The sequence below is a fragment of the Dromiciops gliroides genome, chromosome 3, assembly GCF_019393635.1.
Source record: "Dromiciops gliroides isolate mDroGli1 chromosome 3, mDroGli1.pri, whole genome shotgun sequence".
In the NCBI taxonomy this organism is placed as follows: Eukaryota; Metazoa; Chordata; class Mammalia; order Microbiotheria; family Microbiotheriidae; genus Dromiciops; species Dromiciops gliroides.
Window position 1 is genome coordinate 305,607,688 of NC_057863.1, and position 26,468 is coordinate 305,634,155.

At 39.7% G+C, this 26,468-nt stretch overlaps 1 protein-coding gene across 1 annotated transcript in view; it reads left to right on the forward strand.

The window, feature by feature from the left end:
* Positions 1–26,468, forward strand: part of CMSS1 (cms1 ribosomal small subunit homolog) — a 416,392-nt gene that overhangs the window by 358,134 nt on the left and 31,790 nt on the right. Inside the window, exon 2 of the mRNA XM_043994140.1 lies at positions 19,626–19,726. Coding sequence (XP_043850075.1) covers positions 19,626–19,726 — 101 coding nt within the window. The remainder of the gene's footprint in view (positions 1–19,625; positions 19,727–26,468) is intronic.

Consider the following 26,468-nt stretch of genomic DNA (forward strand, 5'->3'; position numbering starts at 1 on the left):
TGCTTGAGCTCAGTATTTCAGAATTACAAGAACAGATATTGCAAATATCCTCAGTTTTTAATCAGTTAAAAACTGTATTCATGATTTGTTGTTGCTGCTGTTTAGTATGAGAAATTGAACCTCTAATTCTTTGGGTTGTATATATCTGTACTTTGATACAGGTTTCAAGATCCATTTCATGTACCCTCAATGAGCCAGAATACCAAGGGTCAGCTGCTTCAGCAATGAGACATTTCTAAAGCATCCTATTCTGATACTATTACCTAATGCTTTCCTGGTGGCATATTATTTCCCAGTTGCCTTGTCGATTTGTCTTACTGCACAAATCTTTTTGCTCTCTATCCATACCACTTTTCAACAATGCAGTAATAATTTGAGGAAGTGAGGAAGAAAAGAAAGCAATAATTCTAGCTTGTAAACCACCCCCACACCCCACCCCCAGTTTCTGATTGGCTCTGGAATCCAGGCATTAACAGATCATAAGATCTGAAATTTGGAGCTGGAAGGGACCTTATAGATCTGTACCCTGAATTAGCCAGAATACTGTGAAAAGATAAAAAATGACTATTACCTCTGATTTCTCCTACTTTGATTTTACAAGGTAGTTGATTTTATGCAACATTGATTTTTATAATGGAGTTAGTATGTGGAATGAACTCACCTTCCTCAGAATGCAGTTTTCCCTCAGACTTAGTTTAAAGGTGTAGATGGAAAGGAATGTCATTATCATTCATACAGTTAACCCTGGGGACATCTGCTTGTTGTCTGAATCCCAGTCAGCACCAGGTTAATGGTGCCATCCAGCCAGTCACCTGTCCTTGCCTGTCCTTGTGCAATTTGGAGAGGTTTGATCTCCCCCAAAGGAACAACCAGCTTGGTGGTTCTGATTTCCTGGCCAAGATTATAAGAGGCAGATGAGTCCCATAAAACAATTGGCATTCCTTAATTGTCAGAGAGGGGTGTGATTAGCTACACCTGAATACCAACCCTCTTTTCCTAGTAAAACCAACTCTAAAGTTCCAAAACTACTGTCGGTCTAGAAAAAGCTCAGACCAACTAGGTGATCCGTGAATAAAGTGAGGCACTATTAAATTAAAGGTCAAGGAATTGAAATTCAGGGCTAATTCTGGTTGTTGTTGTTTTCATAGTCAATCTTTTTTTAAATAATAATAAACATATTTTGAGTTCCAAATTCTATCCCTCCTTCCCTCTCTCCCCTCCCCCCTCCCTGAGGGGGTAAGCAATCAGATATAGGTTATACAAGTGCAGCTATGTAAAACATTACCGTATTAGTCATTTTGTATAAGAAAACTTGAATAAAAGAAAAAAATGAAAGAAAGTGAAAAATAGTACGCTTCAGTCTGTGTTCAATATCAGTTCTTTCTTTAGAGGTGGATACGATACTTTGTCATTAGTCCTTTGGAGATTGTCTTGGATCATTGTATTGCTAAAAAATAGTTGTCATTCACAATTCTTCATCCAACAATATTTCTGTCACTGTGCACAATGTTCTGGTTCTGCTCACTTCACTATACATCAGTTCAAATAAATCTTTCCAGGCTTTTCTGAAATTGTCCTGTTTGTCATTTCTTATAGCACAATAATATTCCATCACAATCATATACCACACCTTGTTTAGCCATTCCCCAATTGATGGGCATCCCCTCAGTTTCCAGTTCTTTGCCACCACAAAGAGAGCTGCTATAAATATTTTTGTACATGTAGGTCCTTTGCCCTCTTCTATGATCTCTTTGGGATATAGACCTAGTAGTGGTATTACTGGGTCAAAGGGTATACACAGTCCCATAGCCTTTTGGGTATAGTTCCAAAATGTTCTCCAGAATGATTGGATCAGTTCACAGCTCCACCAACAATGCATTAGTGTTCCAATTTTTCCACATCTGGCAGAGGGGGATTCTTCATGGAGCATGGGTTTGGGAAACAGCAGGACAGCGTATAGGCTGGATACAGAGAACACTGAACTTCAGGAAAAGAGGGTTGGCATTGTTGAGAGATTACAAGAACAGTGCCACAAAAATGTCTTTGGAACAAGGAAGGTTAGACACCTTTAGGTTATGCAGGGTCTTCTTGGAAACTACTGGTCAAAGCAAGGATAGAACCCAGATTTCCCATGGACTTGATGCCACCCAAACCCCACCTTTTTTCCTGTGTGTCAATAAAAAGGATCTTCCCCTTCTCACTGGGGTTACTGACCTCACTGAAAAGGCCAGTTTGAATCACTTTATTAAGTTATATGTGTCACTGGGATTTTTTGTTGTTTGAAAAGCTGTCAGGGTTAAGTGACGTGCTCTGGGTCACACAACTAGTATCTGAGGTCAGATTTGAATTCAGGTCCTCCTGACTCCAGGAGGTACATGTCACTGTTAATAAACTGATTATGCTTTGATTCTGTATCTCATTTTACCTTTATTGCATTTATTTTTGACATTACCAAGAGTCATCTTTTTCAACTCCTTTATTTTATAGATGAGGGAGCTGAAGCCCAGACATGAGGTGACTTGCCTAGAGTCACACAGATAGTAAGTGCTAGAGTCAGAATTCGAACTCGGGTTCTCTGACTTCAAAACCAACTCTCTTTAGACTATACTATGGCTCCATCCTTTTTTCCCCTGATGCCCGATGTGATGTTCTTATTTTTTCTTAAAAAAAAAAAGGCATCATGTAATATAAGCATGATAGTATGTCTTAAATGTGTAGTACTCTTTCTTTTAATCCCAAATATCTTGACATCATTAAATGAAAGAATTTGCCAAAGTGGATGCTCAAAAACAATCACTTTGAACCTTTCCAGTTGCAGACATCCAGCAGGGCTCCTCTGCTCCCTTAGTCTCTCAAGTTAAGGCAGGGTGGTCCTAGTAAAATCAATTAAAGAGAAGACTCTGACGGCAATCCAGGGGCTTACAGGAACTCATGGTAGTGAGGGGAAAAGGGTCACACTAACTTTTTATTCCATCATTTAGCATTTCCACAGAACTGTGTTTACAAGCAACTTGGGCGCCATTTCATGAATTATTTCTCCCACTTTTCCCCCAAGCCAATGCCCTTGCCCAATGTTAATTGGACCAGAGCTACAAAGAAGTGTGATCTTCCAGGTGAGCTATGCAGCCTCAATCCCAGTCTGCTTGATCACCTGTGACCTTGTGCTTTTTATGGGAACCCTAGCCCTGACGTCATTTTCAGCTTGCAGGTTGGTTGACTTGGAGCCAGCTTCCCGTTTGTTTTTTTTTCCGAAAATCTTAGGTATTATAACAGCCAAGGTTATGCAAACCTACTGCGAGGGAGAATCGGATATGCTGTTCCTGTTTACTTCCCGTCTCGAGGTGTTATGTGGCATTGCCATGGCTCCTACATAATTGCTATATTCTCCCTAATGCGGCTACAGTCCAGGAGTGAATAAAATGAGTCCCAGACTGAATAGAAGGTGCTATGGACACGGAAAGGGCTATTTGAGAGCATCTGGTTATGGTTTATATGGCTTTTTTTTTTTAATAGGGTTTTTTTTTTCATGTTTCAGTTACTTAAATATGGCTAAAAGTGTATTTTGGCATTTTTCCAAAATAAAATGTCTGCAATGAGAGAAATTTCAATAACTTGAAAACTGGAGGTTAGAATAGTAAGTTTGGGGGTCCCCTCCCTATTTGCCTTTAACTCTGATGTCAGTGACATGGGAAAGAGGCTGGCAATCATTCATGCTCTCTGGTTTTTTGCCCACCTAGCTTCTGACTATATTTAGAGGCATCTTTCTTTCCCCTTCCAGTCTTTCATGTGGAGATGGACTGGAAGGTGTAGCATGGGTCAGTCTTCTGATCATCCCCTAAGTAAGCTTCAGTGGGTGACCTTGTTCCTTTCACTATCCTTTATCACCCTAGGTAGAAAGACTCTCCATGGTGGGGATGAGTGAGTATACCTGGGGCAAATCACACAAATGATCTCCCCTCTCCCACCAACACCAACAATTTCTGTGGATGTGTTGGAAAGAAGGAAAAGAGGAGGGGGGTGGCAATGACTGACCACTTTTCTAGGTCTTAGGAGTGAGAGGATGGCATATGAACTGATTATATACATAAAACAACCTATAAAAATACTTAGGCAGGGCAGCTAGGTGGCACAGTGGATAAAGCACCAGCCCTGGAGTCAGGAGGACCTGAGTTCAAATGCGGCCTCAGACACTTGACACTTACTAGCTGTGTGACCCTGGGCAAGTCACTTGACCCCAATTGCCTCATTTAAATTAAAAAAAAAATACTTAGGCCCTTTTTTGTTTTCAGCAGCTCCCTATCAAAGCTTCTTTTCTCAGTTATTACCCAGAACTGGTAGCATGGTAACCCCCAAAGTCTCCCAAGCCAATGGGTTCTACAGTAGTCACCCTGATTTAGTGATTCTTGAGGATAATTCTTAATCTAACACTGTCAGCTTTCCAAAATCATAGAATCATACAATGTTAGAGCTAGAAGGGACCTAATTTTGTAGATGAGGAAGCTGTGACCCAGGAGGGTTAAGTGATCTAAGGTGGGTCACATAGCTTAGAAATCTTTGTTGGGCATTTACCATTCCCTTTCATCTCCTTTTAATTGGTATCTAGAGCTACAGAGAAAGGTGATGGTGGTTCCTTGTTGGCCTTGTCTTGGGCACATAGATATTAGAAATGTTGTTTCTCTTGGGGCAGCTAGGTGGCACAGTGGATAAAGCGCCAGCCCTGGATTCAGGAGGACCTGAGTTCAAATTAGGCCTCAGACACTTGACACTTACTAGCTGTGTGACCCTGGGCAAGTCACTTAACCCTCACTGCCCTGCGCACCCCCCCCCCCGCAAAAAAAAAAAGATGTTTCACTTTATTAAGTATTTTCCGAGCCTAAGGGAAAATTACAGGAGGAAGTGAGTGAAGATGAGATAAAATATTCCCTTAAATGCCAAAAATATATACTTAAATCATGGAGTGGTTGAGAATAAAGTGGTTTTGCAAACTTTCAGTTGCTTTAAGACAGAAATTCTTAATAAATCTGAATGTTTGCCTTCAGAAAGAATAACTGTGTGTTGAAAATCAACTTGGAAAAAAAAAGAAAATCAACTTGGCATAATAGACAGAGAGCTGACCTTATAGCCATGGAGGAGTTATGTTTACATTCTGCCTCTCATACACACTAACTCTGGGAGCAAGTTATTTAACCAATCTGTGCCCTCAGGCAAATCTCTAAGACTCCAAGTGTCTGAGAAGGGACCAATGTGTATTAGTAGAGGGACTTTCTTCACCCAAGCATTCCTAATACCTGTATTTACAGGTCCAGTCCCTATTCCTATTTTGGTTATTTTTGTCCTACCTCTGTGACATGTGTAATGCTACCTTAGGATGTCAGTTCATTTAGGACAGGAAGCATGCCACATAAAAGGCGCATGGCATAGTGTGGGAGTTCCCTGCATATTAAAACACAGCAGTGCTATTTCATGGTGTTACCCTAGCAAGTATGAGTTGGGATATCATTGTCCAACCTCAGTGCTTTAGTGAGAGCTCACCTTTAATGAGTTTTTGGCTTCTCCTTTTACATTAAACTTGAATACTGAAAAAAAAATAAATCCAAGATTTTGTCAATGTGGGCACTACCCCCATACACCTAAATCACACAATAATATTCTCTGTGACAGACTTCACTCAGGAAAACAATCTCTTCAGCTGGGTACCTGAAAATACAATACTGAAAAGGAATAGGCTGCTATAACCATAGGTCTTCTTCAGTCAGTCAATCAGCTAGTCAATAAATAAATGTGCCAGGCACTGTGCTAAGTACTAGGAATACAAAGAAAGGCAAAATAAAAAGTCCCTATTCTCAAGGAGCTCCCAGTGTAGTAAAGAAGGTAACATGCAAAGAACTATGTACAAACAAGTGATATACAAGGATAAATTGAATATATTCCTCAGGAGGAAGACACTAGAATTAAGGGGGTCATCAGGAAAGGCTTTCTTTAAGAAGATGGGCTTTCGGGGGCAGCTAGGTAGCATGGGGGCAGCTAGGTAGCACAGTGGATAAAGCACCAGCCCTGGATTCAGGAGTACCTGAGTTCAAATCCAGCCTCAGACACTTACTAGCTGTGTGACCTTGGGCACGTCACTTAACCCCCATTGCCCCGCAAAAAAAAAAAAAAAAAAAAAAAAAGATGGGCTTTCATCATGACTAGTATGGAAATATATGTTTAATGACAGGACGTATATCAAATTGTTTCAGTTGTCTCAGAGAGGGGGAAAGGGATAGAGGTAGGGAGAGAATTTGGATCTTAAATGGGGGGGGGGCAGTTGGGGTTAAGTGACTTGCCCAGGGTCATACAGCAAGTAACTGTCAAGTATATGAGGTCATATTTGAACTCAGGTCCTCCTGAATCCAGGGCCGTTGCTCTGTCCACTGTGCCACCTAGCTGCTCCAAACTTAATTTTTAAAAAATGAATGTTAAAAATTGTTCTTAACTTAGAAGGAAAAAAATAAAATGGTAAATAAAGACATGTTCCAGTAAAAAGGTGGGGTTTTAACTGGGACTTGAAGGAAGCCAGGAGGATGGCCTGTGTTCCAGGGACCAGGGAAAATGCTCAGAGTTGGGATTGGAGTGTTTTGTCTAAGAAACAGCAAGGAAGTCAGTGTCACTGGGTATTAAAGAGTACAGGTGGGGAGGGGTCAAGGTTTAAGTAGACTGGCAAGGCCTCTCTCCTAAGTGACGGTCTGCTTGTCCCTTTTTTTATGAAGTAAATACTAAAATGAGTCAAGTAACTAGGAGACTGAAGTGTTCTCAGGCTGCAGTTTGAATCAAATCTGCCACCTCCTTCACTCAGTCTCATATGATACTGTACCTTATTATGAATATCCTGACAGTGCTGCTGAGTACCAAGTGTTTATTCATCAATCAGTATAAATCAGATTATTTTTTCCATTACTAGTATCTTCTTATTGATGATGTTGATGACTCTTGTAGACCCTTACTCTGAGGGAGGGACCATTCCGACTTCCAGGTAATTTATCAGAATAAAGTAAGGTCTATGCATATTTGGTCTTCTCTTTTGCTACATATAAATTAAAACAAAGGAAAACTGAAGTTGGGAAACAGTGGGCCAATAACAACAAAACCCAGGTCAAATAGTGGACAGTCTTGGTGCTGTAATATTAGTTAAAGCACATATTCTCCCTTGCTATAGAGTTGATAAACTACAAAAGTGGAAAGTGACTTATACTATCAGTGAATATCCTTGAAGGGTAAGAAGGGAGTGTCTGCATCACAAAACAAAATGGGTAAATCAATAAAGATAACTCTTCAAAATAGGTCCTGCATGAGGTAAAATATGTAGCAGAGAACGTTTTACTTTCAGGAATTTTTAAAAAATATTTGACAAAATATAAAGAATTGTGTTGGGCAGGTAGGTGGTATAGTCAGTCCATAGAGCACTGGATTTGGAGTCAGTAAGACATGCTCCTGAGTTCAAATCTGGCTTCTAACACTTATTAGCTGTGTGACCCTGGGCAAGTCACTTAACCCTGCTTTGCCTCCATTTCCTCATCCATAAAATGAGCTGGAGAAGGAAATGACAAACTACTCCATTATCTTTGTCAAGAAAATCCCAAATGGGATCACAAAGAGTTAGACACGACTAACAACAATAATAAAATCAATAAAAAGAATTGTGTTGATGTTTGCCATTGAAAATTGTGTTGATGAAATTATTAAATTCAGGTGAACTGTCTCAGTGGAAGTTTGTTATCTCTATAGAGGTTCCCTCTCTTTCAAGTGTGGAAGAAGTAATACTTACCATTTTTCTGAATCCTAGGAAGTATTCAGAATAGTGATGAATTAACAGGTTCTCAACCCACTTTTGTTTCTATAAATGAAAAATCCCTGCAGAAATTCAGAGTAGCAATATGCATCTTATATTTAACAAAACATTATATCAAACAAGGGCTATAACACAGCTTCTATCCCTTCCCCATTAGAGCCACAATTAATTTAAAGGTCTACTGAGGATGGTTTGGGGATCTATAGTTTCCATTCTCCCACTTAAGATAGAAGCTAGAGCAGCTAGGTACTGCAATGGATAGAGTAACAGGCTTGGAGCCAGGAAGATCTGAGTTCAAATATAGCCTCAGACATTTACTAGTTGTGTGACCCTGGGCAAGTCACTTAATCCCTATTTGCCTTAGTTCTTCCTCTATAAAATGGGGACACTGGAGAACAAAATGACACCCCAGTATCTTTGCCAAAAATAAAAAATAAAAAAACCCATGTTAAAAATGTCCATGGGATCATGTAGTCAGACACAACTGAACAGCAAGATAGAAGCTACATCCCAGAGAGCTGACAGTTCATTTGAGTAACTACTAGTTTGAGTCTCTACAGGTAACTTCATGCAGTCATTCCAAGCCTAAGATCTCTGTGCCTTTAGGCCTGAACAAAAACCCAGAAGCCAAGGGAGGGCAAAGTCTTGTACTTGTGTGTCCTCATCTTTTTTTTCTTTTTCTTTTTTTGGCGGGGCAGTGAGGATTAAGTGACTTGCTCAGGGTCACACAGCTAGTGTCAAGTGTCTGAGGCCACATTTGAACTCGGGTCCTTCTGAATCCAGGGCTGGTGCTTTATCCACCGCACCACCTAGCTGCCCCCATGTTTCCTCATCTTTTGCCAGGAGCCACAGAACTCTGTAGCTACCATTAGCAACAGTACATTTCATGCCACAATTCAAATTTGATTCATTTTCACTTTTTCTTCATTTAGTTAAGTAGTAAGAACAAGAGGTAAAATTTAGATAGCACCTGAAGGTTGGAAAAGCATTTAACATAAATTATCTCATTTTAACTCTCTTTATGGATGGTAGGCATATGTTTATCACTTGTAGGGTCAATTGTATTTCTTTACACATAGGAAAAAGACTTTTAAATCTTCATAATTCTTCTGTTTTAATATTATATATGTATGTATATGTGTGTGCTTTATAGAACTCTTTCGAGTTGGTGTTTTATTACTATTTCTTCTCCTTTAAAAAAAACAACAAAGAATATGAAAATAGATCAAGACAAGGAATAAATCATTTTTATAATAACATTAGTCTTTTTATGAACATTGAAACATTTTTTGAAGGCAGAGCCACCAGGGAAAATGCATAGAATTCTGCAGTATGAGTAATAACCACATAAATGGAGTTCAGTAAATGTTTAATTATGTTAAAAATAATATATCTAGCTAAGTCCCAACATGGAACAGTCTACGGGAAAGGAAAGTCTGTGTCTTTGTCTATTACCTGTTTCTAAGCATTCCCTGAAAGCAAGAGATTCTCTCTAGAGTCTGTAATCTCTTTACCAGGTACTATAGGGATCTTCTCCATCCTATTTAGAGAAATTCAATCCTCACAGATTGTTATATTTAACTGAATTTTCCATGTTTTCATTCTTCCTCTGCAGACTAGTGTTGTCTTTATTTAATAACGTCTTTGTTTTACTAAAGAAATGATGGGGGGAATAGAAGTTATTTCTTTGTAGCCTCTTCCCCAAAGCTTTTATGCAATTCCTTTAACCTTCAATTCTGAGATTGGGTTTCCCCTCCCCCCTCATTTTTTTTCCTTCTGTGTTTATTGCTGTTTCCTTATTTTCATCAATCACAAGTGGAAACCTGCTGAAATGACTATATATACATCTTTCCTTCCCTCTTATTTTCACACACCAGGCCATTATCTCTCATAAAGTGAACACTTAACTAGCTACATGTCACATTTTTTTAAGTAAATAAACTTTCTACGTAGTCTTAATATACACCCTTGAGTCTTATGGCTTGTTCCCCCCATTTAAGACTGGAATGGGGAAACAGCTGTTTCTCAGCTCCTATAAAATGTATCCTGTTTTATAGATCTAGCTGGACAGCCCCATTTTGATAGCTGTAACAGCCCCGTCCTTGAAACAGTGAACTCCCAGGATCTGAATCTGTTTCTCTATCTGAAAAAGAATGGCTACAGAGACATATTGATGTGTTACTTGAGCTATTTACTATATGACAGACTCTGCGCAGGCAGTCACACCAATTGTAATAATATTTGAGAAGGACTCGGCAAAAAGAGGAAATGGTTTCCTTTTGAAGATATCGTTACTTCCTTCAGCAGACTTTTATTAAACACCTACAATCTGCCACTCTGGAGAAGGAAATGGCAAACCACTCTGGTACCTTTGCCAAGAAAACTCCATGGATGGTATTGGCATGATATGGTCCATGGGTCATGAAGAGTTGGACATGACTGAACAACAACGTGCCACTCACCTTTGCTAAACTTTGAAAGACATGAGTGATGTGCATAAACAAATATGATAAAAGGCAAAATGCAATGGAAGCAAAGGAAAGTATTTTTAAGAAAGCAAAGAAGCTATAAAAAAAGCAAAGGACCCTTAAGACTATTTAAGGAGGGCAAGGTCACTTTCAGCTGGATGATGAATGAGGGAAGGGTTCACAAAGAAGGAAGTATTGGAACTCAAAGGAAGGTAGATTACCACAGGCATAGATGAGGAGTGAGTGTGTCCCAGGAAAGGGGGTCCTGTCTGTGCTAATACAGAATTTAACACAGGTATATCCATATGTTGCATTAGTAGCCTAATTTGGCCCAAAAAGGGTCTCAAAGATAGTGATGTGAAATAAGGCTGAGTTGGGACTACACTGTAGAAGGCCTTAAAGCCAAGCCAAAGATCTCATATTTTATCCCATAGGCAGTAGGAAGTCATTGAAGGTTATTTTAACCAGCTATGTGACATGGCCAGACCTTTGCATAAGAACGATTATTTTGACAGCTGTGGTTTTAATAAGGCAGCACAGTATAGGGGAAAGATTGCTTGATTTGGTGTTAGGAGATGACAAGGACTCACATCCCACCTCTGACTGGTACAGTTTGTGACCAAAAGCAAATCTCTAAATTCCCTAAGCCTGTTTCCTCGCCTATAGAATGGGTATGTAAGAATAACTATAGTACCTTTCTCATAAGTTGTTGTGAGGATCATATGAGATGGATGTAAACCTTAAAGAATTTATGTAAATGCTGGCTGTTTCCCAGTAGAGAGATCAGAGGCAGACAGACAGGGCCTTCATAATGCAGTCCAGGCAAGAAGTGATAAGGTCCTGAACTCAGATAGTGAATAGAGGAATGAATGAATGGATGGATGGATGTGTGTGTGTGTGTGTGTGTGTGTGTACTGTGATGTTTAAAATCTAATGTGGGTCCTAACCTGCCCCCCTCCAGTTTTGGGGGGAAGCTGGCTAAAATTACTGATAAATTCAGCAAGAGTTTAGGCTTTTAAGGATTTATTAAAGAGTAAAGACAACACATGGGATCCCATAATGCCAGAAAAGTCTTATCTACTTTCTATCTACTTTCCTCTCTTTCACTGTCTGCCTTTTCTCTGTCTCCCACCAAGCAAAAGTCCCGAGCAAAAAGAGGCCCTCTCTTTTTCTCTGTCTCTGCCGCCATGCACTGGTTCCTGAATGAAAAGAGGAAGATCCAGTGAGCCAGCCTCAGCTTCCTAGTTCCTCTCTCTCTCTCCCCAAAAGGGGAGGTCCTTCAAGCTAACTGGTTGAGGTTTATCTCTTGTTGATATCCACAGCCTCTGAGAACAATACCCTACTCAAAGTCAGCCAGGTGTGGTCTTTATTTAATCATTCTTAAGTAGGTTCTCAGTCAGTTTCTCAGTCTCACCCAATTCAATCAATTCTAAATGAATCTTCAGATGGGGCCCCTGGGCTTCCGACCAAATCCCATTATTTTATCACAGTACATAGCCTTGATGGTTAACTAGTTAAATATCCAGTGTTGATGAACAAGTTAATACATTGTACCTAGGTGTAGAACTGACCATCACAAATAATTTCAGGTTAATCAATCACATTTTTTATACTTCAAACTTTAGGAATCCATTATGGGCAGCTAGGTGGCTCAGTGGATAGAGTGCTAGGCTTGGAGGAGTCAGGAAAACATCTTCCTGAGTTCAAATCTGGCTTCAGATACTAGCTGTGTGATCCTGGGTAAGTCACCTAACCCTGTTTGCCTCAGTTCTCATCTGTAAAATGAGCTGGAGAAGGAAATGGCAAAGCACTCTAGTATCTGTACCAAGAAAAAACTCAAAGGGGGTCACAAAGGGTCAGAGACAACCAAACAACGGCTTCCTGACTCCAGGTCCCATGCTCTTATCTACTGCACCACCTACCTGCTGTTAGAGTGATTTTTTTGCTCTATACAATCAGATGATTTTTATAGTCAATAAATAACATGAACATTTGGGAAAAGAAGTTTATTAAAAGATTGGCAAGAGACCCAGTTAAGCCAGATCATCCCAATAACAGTTAAGCTAGGAAACTAGGAGGAGAATGAATAGACCAAAAAGGGAGAATAGCTCTCAAGATTACTGTAATAGACTGTTCTGTCTCTCAGTGACGGCAGAACCACCGTATGTGAACCCTAGCACCACAGTCCCTGATGTCCTGTGAGAGGAAATATAAAAATAAAGACAAAAAAAGCAGATAGACCAGAACAAGTGTACACAGAGGATGGCCATGATGGAGACAACTTACATGAGAGCATGGAGGAGTCAAGTCTTAAGCTAACTGAAAGAGGGGAAGCTACTGAATGCTTGGTGGGGGAAAGATCCTGGATATTATCACTACCCAAAAAGGGGTGGTTGTGAAAATCTCATTGACCTCCTGATCATAAACCTCCTTTCCTTTCTTTACCTTATGAGAATCATTTAAATGGGGCTTTAGGCTATACTTAATGAAGGAATGAAAAGATAACGAGCAGACTTCCACAAACAGTACTGTAGAACAGATGACATCTGTACAGAGTTGTCTGAAAGGTTCAGAAAGATTACATGAGCTCGTTGGTTGTTGATTATAAGGTTAGAAGGCCACTGGTAATACAGTGGATAGAGCTCTAGGAAGTGGATTCTGGTGATACAGTGGATAGAGTCAGGAAGAACTAAGTTGAAATCTAGCTTAGATACTTACTTAAATGTCTGTTTGCCTCAGTTTCCTCAACTGTAAAAATGAGGACAATCCTAGCACCTACCTCCCAAGGTTGTTATGATGATCAAATGAGATGATAATTATAAAGCACATAACAGTGCCTGGCACATAGTAAGCACTATATAAATATTGTTATTGTTAATGTATGGGAAGTATTTTAAATTCATTAAGTTATATGGAGCCGTTAGGTGGCACAGTGGATAGAGCACCAGACCCAGAGTCAGGAAGTTCTGAGTTCAGATGTAGCCTCAAGCACTTACTTGCTGTGTGACCATGGGTAAGCCACTTAACATTTGTTTGCCTCAACATTTGTTGAATTCAAAAGTGTCATAATTGTGATCTGAACCCGTATCTTTGCTGGATCTGAATCCAACACGTTTTTAAAAATCATAAAAGTCTTTTTTTTTTAATTTTCCAATTACATGTAAAGATAGTTTTCAACATGTGGTTTTATGAGATTTCTAGTTCTAAATTTTTCTCCCTCCCTCCATTCTCTCCCCTCTCTCCAAGACAGAAAGTAATCTGATATAGGTTTATATGTACAATCACATTAAACATTTTTCTGCATTAGTCATCGAACAGTTTTTTCCACTATATCACACAGGAGGAGGAATGTAATTAGGAGAACCCAGATACTATAAGGCAGACTTAATGAGTTCTCTAAGAATATTTCTTGAGGAATTAACCACTTGATGTGATTAATGTCCCCAAAATATCTTTTAGAGCCATATACTATTCTGGGGGGGGTTTTAGAGCCACTTAGTCATTTCCATGATTTATGATCATGAAAAGTCAATATTTGATTAACAAGACTTAGTGGATTCTGTTCTTCACTCAGAGAATATCAGCCCAGAAAAGAACTGTTCATTCAAGAAGAGCATAATTTTGTTCTCCACTCCACTGCAAAGAATGTATATATTACTACTTTCCAATATTCAAAGCAATGACCATTCAATAAACATAACAATTATAACAACCACTTGCAAACTTCTCCAGCAATATATATATATATACTGTGTGTGTGTGTGTGTGTGTGTGTGTGTGTGTGTGTGTGTGTGTGTGTGTGTGTGTGTGTGTGTAGGATAGGCCATGTAAGTTCCATTTACAAAGTTGTTATCTCTAGCTCCACAGGGACATGTCTATCCCAACTCTATTTAGAGACTCCAGCATATAAAGCTAACTCTGCAGAGGTTTCCTTTCAGACAATGGGGCCCAGCTCCTTAGGAGCTTATGGGTTACAAATACCCACTTAAGGGGCAGCTAGGTGGCACAGTGGATAGAGCACTGGTCCTGGATTCAGGTGGACCTGAGTTCAAATCTGGCCTCAGACACTTGATACTTACTAGCTGTGTGACCCTGGGCAAGTCACAATCCCAACTGCCTCACCCAAAACCAACAACTACCCACTTAATGCCAGTCATACAATGCCTCTAGATTGACCCCTTCCATTTTTTTTTAAACACTAAGGTTAAATCCATCATGGATTTTAATATCTCTTTCTCCTTGTCTGACTAGAAGGAAATTATACTTTATAAGACATTATTTTTCTTATCACATCTGGGAGCAAGTTCTTATTCTTACACATGAAATGATTGTACCTTTTTTTCACATGAAGCTTGGAGAGCCATTTCTTAAGTGAGTGAATAAATAAGCAACTTTATAAGTAAGAAGGTATTTAAGGGATGTGAGGCATAATTAGCATTTTATGCTATGTTTTCCTAAAACCCATCTAGAGCTCTGTGTGGAGACTTATTTAAGTACTCCCAGGGTCATTAAATATAAATTTGCCAAGTCTTCTTTTACCATCTCATCTTCCCGTGGTAATCATCTTCTATTAAACACCCAGATCATAAAACATTTCATTTAAATATACAATTTGTAAAGGGCAGAAGATAGAGATTAGGGAAAAAAATTTCAAATGATACAAGCTTTCTCATTAGGATGTTTAGTTATTTACAGGGGAACAAACAGATAGAAATACATGAAACAGATAACAAGCACCCTTAGCAATGCTTGAAATGGTACCAGTAATAATAATAGCTACCATTTAAATAGTGTTTACTACATGCCAGGCACTGTGCTAATCACTTTACAATTATTATACTACTAGGTCCCTAGTGTGCTCAATAAAATAAAATTAAAAGTTAGTTTTCTACATTTATGACAAATTGCTTTGCACAGTAGGAGCTAATAGAAATCTAACATAAATTTGACTATTCAGCTCCAGGTAGATATATTATCAGAAGTACCATATATCTTGGAATCTGTTCATTTTCCAGGTTACCCCTCATTTTGCTTGGTGAAGAATGAACTCTAGAATAAGTATAGTTCTTTGCAATGTAAAATAAATATTGCAGGAAGAGGACTGAAATTTGTTCCGTTGTGAAATAGAAACTGGAGAATTTTAGATACAGAAGTTTTAATTTAGAGATAATCTGACATTTTAACTCTTTGATGTTGAGAGCATTATATAGAAAACCTTTATTTGGAGAGATAAGACGTAAACATGTAAATAGTTGAATTACGATTCAAGGGTTTAAATAATAACTCAAAAACAACAGAAGTCCCAAGGCAGTAAGTGATTTATTGCCTAATGAATAGTAAGGATCAATATTGCTAGGGAGCAGCTAGGTGGTAGAATGGATAGAGTGCCAAGCTCAGAGTCAGGAAGACCTGAATTCAAATCCAGCCTCAGATACCTACTGCCTCTGTGACCCTGGGCAAGTCACTTAACCCTATTTGCCTCAGTTTCCTCATCTGTAAAATGAACTTGAGAAAGAAATGGGAAACCACTTCAGTATCTTTGCCAAGAAAACCTCAAATGGGGTCATGAAGAGTTGGACAAGAATGAAAAATGACTAAATACCAATAATACTGGAGTGTTGAGAGACAGGACATCACTACAGGTTAGAATGGTCAAGGGAGGCTCTACAGTTAGAGAAGTGACATGAACTGGTTGTTGAAGGATAGGTAGGATTTTACTAGGTAAAGCAGGAAGGGGAGTGGCAAGTCCTGGTGGGTATAACAGAAGAAATGAATAAATAAGTATCTGAATTTTCATTGTGGTGAATAAATCTTAAAGAAAAGCATACATCATCAATTACCTGCATGGTTGGTTTTTTCACTATTCCTTAGCAAAATTAGTATTAGCCTAGTATTGCATAAGATGTCAGTGAGTTGTGAGTCCCAATATTATGGATCATCTTTTCCATTTGAAATCAAATTTAGGGGGCAGCTAGGTGGCACAGTGGATAAAGCACCGACCCTGGATTCAGGAGGACCTGAGTTCAAATCCGGCCTCAGACACTTGACACCTACTAGCTGTGTGACCCTGGGCAAGTCACTTAACCCTCATTGCCCTGACCCCCCCCCCCAAAAAAAAAATAAATCAAATTTATACTTGCCTGCTAATTGAGTCTTTGAGCACTAAATTCTTTTAAGTCCTTTATTTGAGAGCCTGGATGATTTCCATTTAGTCAGCAGCAAGAGAGAAAGAGAGAACATGGGAAGAGACAAAAGTTCTCTGGGGATGAATTCAGACCTGGGGGACATCCATTGGCAGAGCCTCTCTAGTCCTGTATTTTTTTTCTCTGAAAATAATTCATGAACTGCAGTGTGATCTGTATTGCTCTTTTGGCTCTAAGGTCTTTCTTTGCATTGTTCAGCCTTGTGGTCATGCTGTTCGAATGTGGGAACCATGTTCTTCCCTAATTAATACTTGTGGGAGTCACACATGGAGTTGGGAACATAATGTTGGAGTACTTGTTCCCAGAACTGGATATCTTGGCCAAGTCTGACATTCTTGCTCCTTAGAGATGATAAATGTCATCAAAGCTTTTGGCCTTTTAAGGGACAGTTGTGTCTACAGCATTGTGCAGTATCAATTACCCAGACAATAGACAACTTGCTTCCAGAGGTATGCTACAGCACCAGAAAGGTAAAATGTAATCAAATCTGACACTATGGATTCAGAAAGTCATGGGGTGTTGGAAGGGACCTGGAGATATCATTAGTCTTCTTTGCATGTACTAAAGAACCAGAACTAAAATGTCGCTTATAGCTAAATATCTACCATATGTATGTAATAATAATGGCTAACATTTATAAAGCGCCTTAAGGTTTGCAAAGCACTGTAACATCTCTTATTTGATTCTCACAACAACCTTGTAAGAAAGGTACTTTTATTATCCATATTTTACAGATGAAGAAACTGAGTCAGAGAGAGGTTTTGGGTAACTTGCCTAGGATAATGTTGTTAATAAGTGTCTTGGGAAGAATATGAACTAAGGTCTTTCTGACTCCAGGGCTGGCACTCTATCCACTGCACCACCAAACTGCCCCAAATCATTGATTGCAATACTCACTTTTAACTGTTCAATGATGTTATTGTCCACATTTTGCCACCACTCTAGGATTACTAGTGTTTAATAAGATGGTCTTTTGTTCAGTTAGAAGTTAGAGTCCAGGGGCAGCTAGATGGCGCAGTGGAGTCCTTTTTTGTTTTTTGTTTGTTTTGGGGTTTTTTGTTTGTTTGGGGTGGGCAATGAGGGTTAAGTGACTTGCCCAAGGTCACACAGCTAGTAAGTGTAAAGTGTCTGAGACCAGATTCGAACTCTGGTCCTCCTGAATCCAAGGCTGGTGCTTTATCCACTGTGCCATCTAGCTGCCTCTGAGTCCTTTTTTAAAGTGCTATATAATTAGCCACAGGCAATTGCACTTGCTCTCTACACTTTTAGTTCTGGGTCTAGTTGTTCATCCATTCTCAGCTTCTACCCATTGTTTGTGTGTTGATAGACTGACTCTTCCATCCAAGTGTCTACCATAATCTGGACAACAGACAGTCTTCATTCATTTGCTTCTTCCCACGTTGGTATTTTTCCCACTTTGTAAAACAGAAATTTTTCTCTTATGCTTCTTGACAAAGCTTTGGAAAACAAGAGGCTCAAATCACTTTTCTCATACCACAGAGGAAAGGAATGTGATTCCCACTAGGAAGCTGGATCCAGATTCTCTGTAAAGGACTGGGGTGATGGGTATTTGCTCATCTTTCAAATTCATCTCTGCCCTTTCTGGTCTGAGTTAGAAAAAAGATAATACTTCTTGTTTTAGTCTAGCTCTCTTCCCGCCATGGAAGTCTTTTAGTGAAATCTTTTAGTGCCTCCAGGGAGGCATTTTGGTTATTGGAGAGTCAAGGAGAGACCTGCCTGTTCTCTGTTGGATTCATTGCCGAGGATTGACTGACTCTTGGGACAGAGAGAAGAGGCATTACTTAAGCAATTACACCAGGAGAATTGGAGACTGGGGTAAAGTCCTGCAGCCTGGGGGTCTTAAAGGCCCCACCTGAAGAAAAACAGTTCTCTTTGGCTACTGTCTTAATGGAAATCACAGAGATAAGAATCCCTTTTCACAAGAGTCATTTTCTTGTCAAAATCTCTACAGAACAGCAAAACAAACTAATTCCTACAAGTTTTCAATGAAATAAAATTCTCCTGTTATTAGGTTAGCAGGTTTCTTATTTAAGTTTTGAAACAAGAGTTTGACTCATTTTCACAGTATTTTTATAAGCACTGGGGATACAAAAAGAAGTAAAAATAAGATCGTCCCTGCCCTTGTGGAGTTTACAATCTAATTAACAACAAGCAAATTGATACAAAGCAAGCTATATACAGGATAAATAAAATAACTAACAGAGAAGACATTGAGTTGGAGGCTTCCTGTAGAAGATGAAGTATAAAAAAAGTTATTTAAAAATTAATGTCTGCATTCTTCCTAGGTCTTAGAGACCTTTAAAGAACATATGTTGGGGCAGCTAGGTGGCGCAGTGGATAGAGCACCGGCCCTGGATTCAGGAGGACCTGAGTTCAAATTTGGCCTCAGACACTTAACACTTACTAGCTGTGTGACCCTGGGCAAGTCACTTAATCCCAATTGCCCCGCTTAAAAAAAAAAAAAGGAACATATTGTTTAATTTCAAATCAACTTCTTGAATACAGATGATTTCAAGTGTCAATTTCTAATGAATGGAAGATTCCTGGTGATTGTTTCACCCATTAGAAACAGAAATCTGAAATACATCATTAATGTTCAAGAAGTTGATTTGAAATTAAAGACTAAGGGGGCAGCTAAGTGGTGCAGTGGATAAAGCACCAGCCCTGGATTCAGGAGGACCTGAGTTCAAATCAGGCCTCAAACACTTGACACTTACTAGCTGTATGACCCTGGGCAAGTCACTTAACCCTCATTGCCCTGCCCCCCCTAAAGAAAAAAGAAATTAAAGACTATGTTCTTTAAAGGTCTAAGTTTTCTAATCTGCCTCCTTATGATTCCATTCACCATCCCGTTAACTTTCCAGATCCCTCTGTGGCCACTATTCTTCTGTAGATGTGATCTCTCACCATTAGAATATAAACTTCTTGAGGGGAGGGGATTTCTTGGATTTTGAATTTGTATTCCTAACCCTTAGCACAATGCTTGCTTCAAAGGTGTTTAACGAATGCTCATTCTTTTGTTCATTCATTCTGTTTAATGAAAGGGGAACCAATTTCTCTTTTTTGTGATTTTTAATGTGCCTTGTTTTTCTCTTTCTTTCTTAGATCCATCAGATAATGAAGAAAAGGAAAAAGACACAAATGTACTAGAAATGATGCAGCAGGAATCAACCCCCATACCTGCTTCACCCAAGAAAGACATGCAGGTAACCTACATAATTGAGTAGCATGGGTTTGCAGCTGGCTGGAGCCAATTTTTCTCCCTTTCCCATTCAAATTGGAAGCTTCCAATGTTCCAAAAATAAACTATTGTGTAAAGTCATTGAGGGGAGGGAGACAAGAGAAAGGGGGATTACCTTGTTTGACCTTGAAGTGGTAAAGTTTCAATGAACAATGAAAGAGTTATTGTCAGATGTCCTTAGCCCTTTTTGTATACATGGCACAACTATGTTGTAGTGGAAAGAAGTAGGAATTGGGTCCAGATATCACCTCTACCACTTAGTATCTGTCCCTTGAACTTTGGAAACAGTGTTATTAAACTATCGCTCTGACTTCTGATTAAACCCAGGTATTAAAAAAAAATTGAGAAATACTAAATATATGCTCAGAGATCTCATTCTTTCAGCAATTTTCTTAACTGCGTTCATTTTACCCAAATATTTTTATATATTAAAAATCAAGACTAGGGATTGGACCTGATACAGGGAATTCTTGGTAAAAGAAACTCCCTCGACCAATCACAGGCTTAAAGCGTCGCCTAGGATACTGAGATAGTCATCTCCCAAGCTCATCCAGCCAGTATGTGTCAGACACAGACCTTTTCAGTCAATTAGTAACTAAGCATTCATTAAGCACCTACAATGTTCTGGGCACTGTGCTAAGTACAAGGATACAAACCAGCCCCAAATGAGATGATAGTTATAAAAAGCACTTAGCACACTGGCTAGCATATATTAGGGGCTATAGAAATTCTTGTTATTCCCTTCCCTTCCTCCCCTCTTAAAGAGTTGTCTGGAATTCTGAGAGTTTAAAGAGCTTGCCCAGAGTCACACAGGCACATGTGTCAGAATTTGAACTCACATCTTGCTAACTCTGAGGCCAGTGCTCTATCTACCACTCCAAGCTACTTGTTGAAATAATATGTGTACATGAAATATTAAGTCCTGTGCTTTGAACTTTATTACCTTTGTAAGTGCATGACAGGGAAGCAAGGCTAAGCAATCACTTGAGTGGAAAACATCAAGAAATTTTAATGGATTGTAAACTCCGTTCAGCAGCATTTGTCATGTGGTCTTAGGTTGCACTAATCAGAAGCACTGTATTTGATCCAAAGGAAGTGGTGATCCCAAGACAAGCTACTGAGGTCAGACCATATCTCAAGTATTGTGCTCAGTTCTGAGTTCCACATGTTAGGAGAGACATTAACAAGCCTGGGGATGTCCAAAGGGGGGCAGCTAGGATGCTGAAGGGACGGAAGACTACGCCATATGAGGGATCAGTGAAGGAACACGGGATATTTGTTCTGGAGAAGAGAAGACTCTGGGAAATGGGAGCAAGAGACTATCTGCTGTGTAGAATGGAGGTTAGACTTGTTCTACTTGGCTTCAGAAGCCTGAACTGGGAGAAATTATTGAAAATAGCTGAAGGGCACATTTAAATGTGATGCTTTTTTTGCTAATAGTTATTGATGTACAAAAGTAAAGTAATATTTTTTGTTAGGCAGTGGGTTTATCATCCCTGGAGATCTTCGAGCAAAGGCTGGATGACCATTTGTCAGAGATATTTGAGAGGGGATTCCTGTCCAAGTATGAGTTGGACTAGATGCCTCTTCATCTCTTTGCAACTTCAGTCCAATCATCCAGTAAACATTTACTAAGCATCTACTATGTGCCGGGCACTGTGCTAAGCTCTAGGGATACAATTAATAAAAATAAAGACAGTCCCTACCCTCAAGCTTAAAGTCCAATGTATTGGAGGCAGAAAGGGGGAGAGGAATAAGCCAGTGGGTACCTGGAACAAGGATATCTTATTCCTTGAAGATGAAACAAGGCCAAGTAGAGTGAGCCAGAGTCTAGTTTCTGCCCTCTCTAAAGGAAGGCTTTGGGAGGAGTTTGGTACTCCACCCTTTAGCCCTCCAGTCATGGAGGAGAAGAGGCTGAGGGCAATGGCCAAGGTTTTAGTTAGCTTCATAGTGATGAGATTAGAGACTTAACCTGGGAGGGGCATCTTGTTCTTCAGAGTTGAGACCAGGCAAAGTAGCAGATGCAGAGTGGAGCAAGCCAGTGAAAGATCCACATTCCCTTCCTCCAGTGGCCTACCAAATGATAACATTTTGAATTTCAATTATTTTTCTAATATCCTTTTTCAAATGTCATCATTAAAGGACAACTGGATTTTCCTGTGTTGAAGCAGCCCCAAGATGTCTTAGCTGATAAAATCATGGTTCTTCTCAAATTCTCCAGTTCTTTCAGCCCTAGGGCTTGTAAAATGTCTCAGATCTTGTGCTGTTCACATCTCTTGGTCCTCTACTTCCTAAATGCAGATTCCCTTCAGTTTGTTAAACTGTCACATTTGATTAATTTCATGAGAAATTCCACTCTTTTGAATCTTTTTGAATCTTAGCTTTTTGGTATTTCAAACCCTTCACAAGGTGGCTCCTTCTACCATTCTTGTCTTCTTACATTATACCCCTCCTTTACGATTCAGCCACGGTGGCCCAAGTGGCTGTTGCTCAAACAACATTCCTACTCCTGACTTTGAGCATTTACAGTAACTGTTCCTCAGGCCTGGAATGTTCTCTCTTCTCTCCATATCTTGGCTTTTCTGACTTCCTTCAAGGCTAAGCTCACACCCCATTTTCTGTAGCAACCCACCACCACCATCATTATCTCCATCAGCAGTCCCACCATCATCATCTCCATCAGCAGTCCCACCATCATCATCTCCATCAGCAGTCCCACCATCATCATCTCCATCAGCAGTCCCATCCCTCTGAGACGACCTTCTGTTCATGCTGCACATATCTCGTATTCCATTGTTGGAAGACATGAGGTTGTCTTGTTTTGGCTTTTGAGATTGGTCCTCTGTTTTCTCCTAGGCTAGGCTTGGCCCCCACAGCTGATCATGACAGAAGCTGTGACCTGCCCTGTTTCTGACACATGCCAGTTTGCCCCTCCTTTGGCAGCCCATCTCTTCCCCTCCACTCACCACCGACTCTGAAGGCTCTCGCCATATTGGTACCAGACATAGTACAGGCTCCCTATTGGCTTTACCCCTTCTACAATTTAGAACTCCCAGATTCAAGTGATCTACCAGTCTTAGCTTCCCCAGAAGCAGAGACCATAGGCATGAGCCATCACTTCAGGCTACATAGTTATTTACATGCTGTTTCCTTTGCTAAAATATGAGCTTTTTGAGAGTAAGGACTAGTTTTGCCTTTCTGTCCCTAGGCCTTAGCACCATTCCTGGCACGTAACATGTACTTAATAAAATGCTTATTGAGTAGCTGACTAACAAACTGTCTCATTGTCTAACTTCCATTTTCAAGATGTCTTTATACAATCCTCTTTTCCTCTCTATTTTTGGGGATTCAACTCTTCTTTATTCTCCACCCAACCCTGGTTCCCAGTGGACCAACTTTTTTCCCCTTTTTTATATCTTAAATCAAAGACTCACAATCCTCATCTCTTATAGTCTCATTTTCTTCCAGCTGCTTCCCAGTTTAGTTTTGCATTACCTTCCCTACCCCTGCTTCTGCTCCCTGCCTAAAATCTCTACAGAGCATTTGACTATCTAATTCTACTTCCATCTTCCATGTCCTTTCCCCACCCCTTTTCTTCCTATATTCCAGCTACTTCACATTTCATCTTTTTGTTAGACCCCACCAGTGCTGCTGTCCCTACTTGCTAGATTAAAGAACAACACAGCACCCTCTATCCCCATTATTATTACTGATGGGTTCCAACTTCACATTTTCTCTCCCTTAGTTTTTTCATCAGTGATATGCTAGCAACGATAAAGTAGGACTGCTCAGACAACTTTGTTTTACTCTCCTTGTGACCTTTGTCACCTTTATAATCCTCCTAATCCCAGTTTGAATGCTAGTCACATCTGTTTATGATTTTCCTTTATCTCAAACTTGGGTGGTAACATGTGATTTTTAGAGAATTCCCTACACTGCCAGTCTGTTCAGCTCTAAAATGATTGTCTTTTGTAAGCTTCTTGTCACTGTAGTATGAGTTACAGTCCAGACTGAGTGGCTGACCTGGAGTGCCTGTCCATTGATGCACATATATATCCGAGACAGAAAATGCAGATGGACGGTGAGGTGGGCCCAGAAGTGAGCAGATGGAATTCAGCTTGACTGGAAAATTACAATGTTCTTTTAATTACTTCAACCTTCTCTCTGAATGAAAGGAAAAAAAAAAGTAGTCAACAATCCAGGAATAGGAAATAGCCTAAGCAAAGAAAAAAAGCAGGGAAACTTTATTTCATGTTACAGGCAGCTAGGGTAGTCAATAGAGCAATGGGCCTGGAGTCAGAGAAACCTGAATTCAAATCTAGCCTCAAGCATTCCTAGTAGTTTGACTCAGGGCAAGTCACTTATCCTCTGCTTGCTTCCTCATCTCTAAAACGAAATACATACACACACACACACACACACACACACACACACACACACACACACACACACAAAATAGCACCTACTTGCCAGGTTTGTGATAAGGATGAAATGAAATAACAATTATAAAGTGCTTAACATAGTACCTAGCACAAAGTAAGTTCTATACATTATTCCCCTCTGCATAATCCAAACTTCAGACAAACTGGGCTTCCTTCTACTCTCTGAACACACACACACACACACACACACACACACACTATAGTCTTCTCCCTTTTTCCCTTTTACTTAGGCTATTCCCTATCATGACAGCTAGGTGGCACAATGGATAGAATACTGACCCTGAAGTTGGGAGGACCTAAGTTCAAATCTCACCTCAATGCTTACTAGCTGTGTGACCCTGGGCAATTGCCTCAAAACATCTGGAGCCATCTCCAGTTGTCTTGATGTATATCTTGTCATGGGAACCAGATGGCTCTAGAGGAAAGAGAGAGGTTGGTGACCTTGCACAGCCCTCCCTCACTTAAATCCAGTTCACTGCAAGTCATTACATCACCCTGATGTCATGGTCTACTTTGAGAACAAAGGACAAACAACAAGGCTATTTCCTGTTCCTTGATTGTCTCTCCCTTTTTCCTCTATTCTTCTATCCAAGTCATGTTATTATGTTGTTATTATGCAGTCATTTCAGTTGTGAAATAACCTTGTGACCCCAATCGGGGTTTTCCTGGAAAAGATACTGGAGTGGTTGGCTATTTCCTTCTCCAGCTTATTTTACAGATGAGCCACCTCACTGCCGATCTTGCTATTATAGTCCAACTCAAATGTCACATCCTCCAGGAAATTTCCCACAATCCCCTCAGTGCCTGTGTAGTATTCTACACACAAGGGGCTTTTAATAAATGTTTATTGGTTTTATTCAGTTTTATGGATAGACTGCTCAGTGACCTTATAAGAAACAAATTTAAATAACACTAATTCCAAAAATAATTAAAGCTACAATGTAGTTTAATTATTTTATATATGCTTTTTTTTAAGCCTTGAAGGAAGCTTTTCTCTACACTGGGGTAAGATTTCTCAGATAAGCTTCCCCTTTTGTAAATGTAAAACTTAACATATAATAACTAGAGACCTATTACTGCCCTCTTTACAGGGCATTAATAGATCTCTAGTTATTTATTATATGTTAAGTTTTAACTTTCTGATGCTCCCAGAGCAGCGTTCTGGACAGAAGGCTTATTCTAATCTCTCCTTACCACAAGCATACCTCACTTTTACCTCACTCCTTAGCCCACACTCCAGGTCTGTCCATTACCCCATCAGCTGACTTAGAATATTACAAGCCCTCCTTAACCATACAACTACATCATCTCTAGCAACCAGTTCATGTCTAAATTATATGTAAACGGTCCTTATTCTTGGCCTGCTTTATTCCGCAGGCTTGCCAACACTTCTCGTTTTTTTTCTCCATATGTTTCTTCCAAAATAAATTATACGCTGTCCCGCTCCTAAGGGTGACATCATATTCTTTCATCCCTGGCATCAGTCACTTCAGGAATGTCTTTCAGAATCATCCCTAGTGAGTTCACAGTGAGAGTTCCCAGAATATAATCCCTTCTGTGGGATCCTAATGAATTCCTCTTGGACTCTTATCTGTGATGTTCATAGATTTTGAATAGTGCCACGAACTGTTATTTTCCCCTCAGATTGTGTTGGACTTCTTTTCCCTCAGCTATCTTATATGTCTGTGTGTGTGTGTGTGTGTGTAACCTTAAAATAATTAGGATACCACAGGAAAACAGGAAGGATGACACCTTTTTCTTGTTTCACTCTCTCCTCAAAATTGTACTTCTCTTCCTTCTCCTTATGTAAGCATGAATTTTGCCATATCTATAGTGTCTGTACTTTCCAGGGTTGTTAAGTGAGGATCAAATGAGATGATTTTTATAAAGCGTTTGGCACAGTGCCTGGCACATTTTGTTATTGTTCAGTCATTTCAGTTGTGTCCGACTCTTTGTGACCCCATTTGGGGTTTTCCTGGCAAAGATGCAGGAGTGCTTTGCCATTTCTTTCTCCAGTGCATTTTACAGATGAGGAACATAAGGCAAACAAGGTTAGGTGATTTGCCCAGGGTCATACTACTAGGAAATGTCTGTGGCTGCATTTGAACCCAGGAAGATGAGTCTTCCTGACTTCAGGTCCAGTACTCTATCCACTGCACCATTTAGCTGTCCTTGCCTGACACATAGTAGGTGCTTAATAAATGTTTGTTTCCTGCCCTCATTTCTGTACATACTACATTTCAATTCTAAACTACTACTTGTTCT